Genomic DNA, 4,413 nt, shown 5'->3' with positions numbered 1-4,413 from the left:
GGGAAGGATGATGAAAGTCGAAGTCGAGAAGATGAATGGGGAAATAAGAAAGTTTTCTTTTTCTGCAACAATGACAACCAAACAAACAACAAAAACAACAGTAGGAATAACAACAGCAGCAGCCACAACACAACCACCACCAACAACAATTGCGATAACTATAGCAACAACAAAGAAATAATAAAACAAAACAACAACAATCAAACAACAACAACAACAACAACAACTAATTCAACAACTGCAACAGCAGCCTCTTTAGATATCATAATCTGCCACAGTTTGTAACTAATGTCTAAAAGACGAACATCAGTCGAAGCAAGAACACACGTATTAACACCGTCTCAGCATAGTCATAAAAGGCAGAAAATGTATCAACTGCAACAACAGTAGCAGCACCAAAAACAGCAACAGCAATGCGAACGGTGACATAATCACCAACACCAGCACCAACAGCGTAAGCGCCATTTGTGGTATGTTTCGTCAGTGATATTCTCACAATCAGCACATCAGCAAGACAACAATGATAACCCCTGCAAAGCGTCATAAGCCTCTAAATATCATCATCATCATCATCATCATCATCATCATCATCATCATCATCATCATCATCATCATCATCATCATCATCATCATCGGAGGCATCAGCATCAACGGCAGCAACAGAAACAGCAGCAGCAGCAGCAGCAGCAGTAAGAGCAGTAGCAGCAATACCACCACCACCTTTATCCCCACCACCACAACGACAACTACCATCCCCACCAACACTAAAACAACACCCTCGTAAATAACAACTCCAACAATAACATCATAATCAGCTACAGTGGAAACGACTAATAATGCACCCGCTGTTATAACAGGCCTTTCTGAATGTGGCAAATCGCCGTTGTCTCAATCATTACTTTCTTCCTCTGGCCATTTCATCAGACATATAAATAAAAACTTCGAGCCATTCAGAGGTTTACCAAAACGCAAAAAAAAAAAAATGTCGCCTATCCAGGCTTATCTTGAATGACCCTCACCTTACCATGGACATGTGCAAACTGTTGGGGAACATAACATCTGTCTTCCACAGATGGCACGTCTTTCAGTCGCTTATTAACACTACAGATCGATCGCACTGTGCTGGGGGCACACAGGGTTTTCAGTCTAGACACCATTCATAGAACCTTCCCTGTTCCCTTTGTCAAGTTCTAATATCTTGTGCAATATAATGCAATCCATTCACCTCGTATCTCAGAGTGGATGCGTTTAAGAGATGTGCTGAATCGCTTTTCTTATAAATGGCATTCCACAATCTGCTTCACTAGATCTATTTATTTTTTCTAAGGCTGACAAGCGCTTCACAGAGAGCTAATATGGATTTTTGCATATTAAAAAAAAATACAGGTTTGCTAGTTGCGTGTCGTGGATTTTTTTTTTCCGTAACAAATTAAGTTTTTCCGTTTAAAGTTCCGAAAATCTTTAAACGAATTAAAAATTCTATCTCATCTGGAGTTGGGTGGGGACTCAAAAACACCCCCTCCACCTTTGATATCCCCTTGTCCTATCCAGGCTTGACTACGGCTTTCAAGTCTTTGGATAAGCAATACCTCCCATCGTAAAAATGCTAGACCCCTTTCAAAAACGAAGGCTTCCGTTTCGTCTTTGGGGCTTGCGCACTTCTCCAATGGAGAGCCTCCAGGCCAACCTACCATCCCTGAAGCTCAGACAAAAACAGCCGTCACTGCACTACGCCACAAAACAGAGCTCCCTTCGTGGCACCTCACCAAGGCAAACATTAACTTAGACCTCACCACGCACAACTGATCGTGCACAGACACACAATTGTTATTATAGCTTTAAATCAGACACAACTGGCGGGCAGTGCCTGTCCACTAACATAACAACACTTAACAGAGGCCTCCAATTTTTTTTTCTGCGGGGACCACTGCCATTGACATGGTACATATTTTCGTGAATCATCCTTTCTTATTCTATCCGATTCCTTGTCTTGCCTAACTTCACTCAACAGTCTCACACTTTTAAACCCGAAAATAGTTGAATTGCAGTTGATGATTCATCTTGACTGAATATGGGAAAGATATCGTGCTTGCATAGCTGCATAGCCATGGATTCATCTTGGGAAACGATCAGGTCGATTTTCTGGCGAAGGAATCATTGTCCCTGCTGTTGATATCAATGGAGAGCTCCTTCCCACAGCCAGACTTTAGTAATACATGTACAGTAAAACAACCACACCTCCAGTCCATAGGAGGAACACTGGACTGAATAAATAATTCATAAACTTCACAATGCATTGGTCCCTGAATATGCCTGTCTCTCTCTGTGTCTCTCTCTGTGTCTCTGTCGCTCTGTCGCTCTGTCTCTGTCTGTCTGTCTGCCTGTCTGTCTGCCTGTCTGTCTGCCTGTCTGTCTGTCTGTCTGTCTGTCTGTCTGTCTGTCTGTCTGTCTGTCTGTCTGTCTCTCTCAAGAAGAAGAACAACAACAGCAATAAAACAACAACAACACTAACAAAAACAACAACAACAACAAGAACATAAACAGCACCAACAACACTAACAACAACAACAACATAAACACCACCACCACCACCACCAACCACAACTTCACTGCTCCTCCTTCCCCAGCACCTTCACGGCATCCGCCTGGTCTCTGACTCCCTGCACAAGTTCTACCTCTTCAACCTGTGGAACGTCCTCTTTGTCAGCGTCGAGACGCCGGAACTACGTCACGTGACTATCGACCCAGGAATGGAGTCCATGGAACACCTGGAACTTTTCGCGCCCAAATTGAAACGAGCCTGTGTCAACGGCAGCAATGTGCTCAGAACGTTGGCCATAAAAGTAAGAAGTTAACAACGCTAGGTCAAAAATCAAATATTTGTCAGGGAACCAAGCTCACATTTACGTTTCAGTATACTAACTATATTATACTTTAACAGCACATTCGTTGATACTTCGTCGGACAGCTATCCATACGTACTATGCCCAGAATTTTATTGTGTTAATTAATGTTTAAAAAAATATGTTTTAAAAGATAGATTTCAGTTTATCAATCTGTGGTATAGATTGTATGTGCTCGAAAACTATTTTGTCGAAATTCAAATTCTAAATGTTAATAAAACTTAATAAAAGATGTACATAAAGAAGATGTACATAAAGTAATTTTTAAAAGGAATTAAACATTTTTTGACTTTCCCCCAGGGTTTTCACAATTGAACAGCTGGCTTGCTGACGACAGGCCACTACATTTATCTTCTGTCTGTCTGTCTGTCTGTCTGTCTGTCTGTCTGTCTGTCTGTCTGTCTGTCTGTCTGTCTGTCTGTCTGTCAGTCTGTCTGCCTGTCTGTCTCTGAGTGTTTCTGTCCACTTAGTTCTGCCTTGCCCCACCATTCATGGACTGTCATCTTGTCCAGGTGCAATTCTCTTTCGACACATCTCTTCATAACCTACTTCCCTAAATGTCATTGTATAAACGACTTCCCCCTGCCCCTATGACCCTATTAACTATTTTCCTGTGAGCTATATGACCACATAACACACTGCTTCCACGAACCTATTAGTATAAGCTATTTCCCTCTGACCTCCACAATCCTATAACTGATGTCCTTCTAATCTCCACAACCCTATAACTAATGTCCTCCACAACCCTATGTCCTATTTCCCTCTAACCTCCACGACCCTATATAACCTACTTCCCTCTGACCTCCACGATCCCTTAACCTTTCCCCCCTCATCTGTAGAGCGACAAACTGAACTTCCTGGAGCTGTCTAACTGCGAGGTGCTGGACATGAGGTGTCTCCGCGATGTCTTGCGGCGAAACTCCGGCCTTCTGTGTCTCCGAGTGGGCTGTGTGAGCCAGGACAGCCTGTTGCTGGATGAGGAAGTTATTCCCAGTTTGCAGGTGAGAGGGTGAGGGGTGAGAGGGTGAGATGGTGAGAGGATGAGAGGATGAGGAGGTTGTTCCCAGTCTGCAGATGAGAGGGTGAGATGGTGAGAGGGTGAAGGGGTGAGATGGTGAGAGGGTGAGGGTGTGCGGGGTGAGATGGTGAGAGGGTGAGAGATTGAGAGGAGGAGATGGTGAGAGGTTGAGAGGATGAGGGGGTGAGAGGTTGAGAGTGTGAGAAAGCTGAGACAGAGAGAGGGTGAGAGGGTGTGAAGGTGAGAGGGTAGGAGGGTGAGAAGTTAGAGGGTGGGAGGTTGAGAAGTTGAAAGCGCGAGAGGATGAAAAGGTGACGAGGTGAGAGGCTAAAAAATTGACGGGGTGAGAGCGTGAGAGGGTGAGATGCTGAGACATGTCTTTTTAAAAGTTGTTTTGTTCAGTCAAAATGCCCTGAAGAAGGAAGCGTCTCCTCATAATCCTCTCTCCATCAGGCTCTCTCTCTCTCTCTCTCTCTCTCTCTCTCTCTCTCT

At 43.8% G+C, this 4,413-nt stretch overlaps 1 protein-coding gene across 1 annotated transcript in view; it reads left to right on the top strand.

Annotated features, from left to right (window-relative positions):
- LOC101847048 overlaps positions 1-4,413 on the top strand; it is a gene marked incomplete at both ends in the record, with an annotated part of 11,668 nt that overhangs the window by 4,235 nt on the left and 3,020 nt on the right. The window contains 2 exon segments of the mRNA XM_005102217.3: positions 2,628-2,843; positions 3,743-3,904. Of these exon segments, the coding sequence (XP_005102274.2) occupies positions 2,628-2,843; positions 3,743-3,904 (378 nt within the window).

The sequence above is a fragment of the Aplysia californica genome, unplaced genomic scaffold, assembly GCF_000002075.1.
Source record: "Aplysia californica isolate F4 #8 unplaced genomic scaffold, AplCal3.0 scaffold00317, whole genome shotgun sequence".
In the NCBI taxonomy this organism is placed as follows: Eukaryota; Metazoa; Mollusca; class Gastropoda; order Aplysiida; family Aplysiidae; genus Aplysia; species Aplysia californica.
The sequence above is the reverse complement of the archived record's forward strand: the minus strand, read 5'-3'. Positions and strand labels throughout refer to the sequence as shown.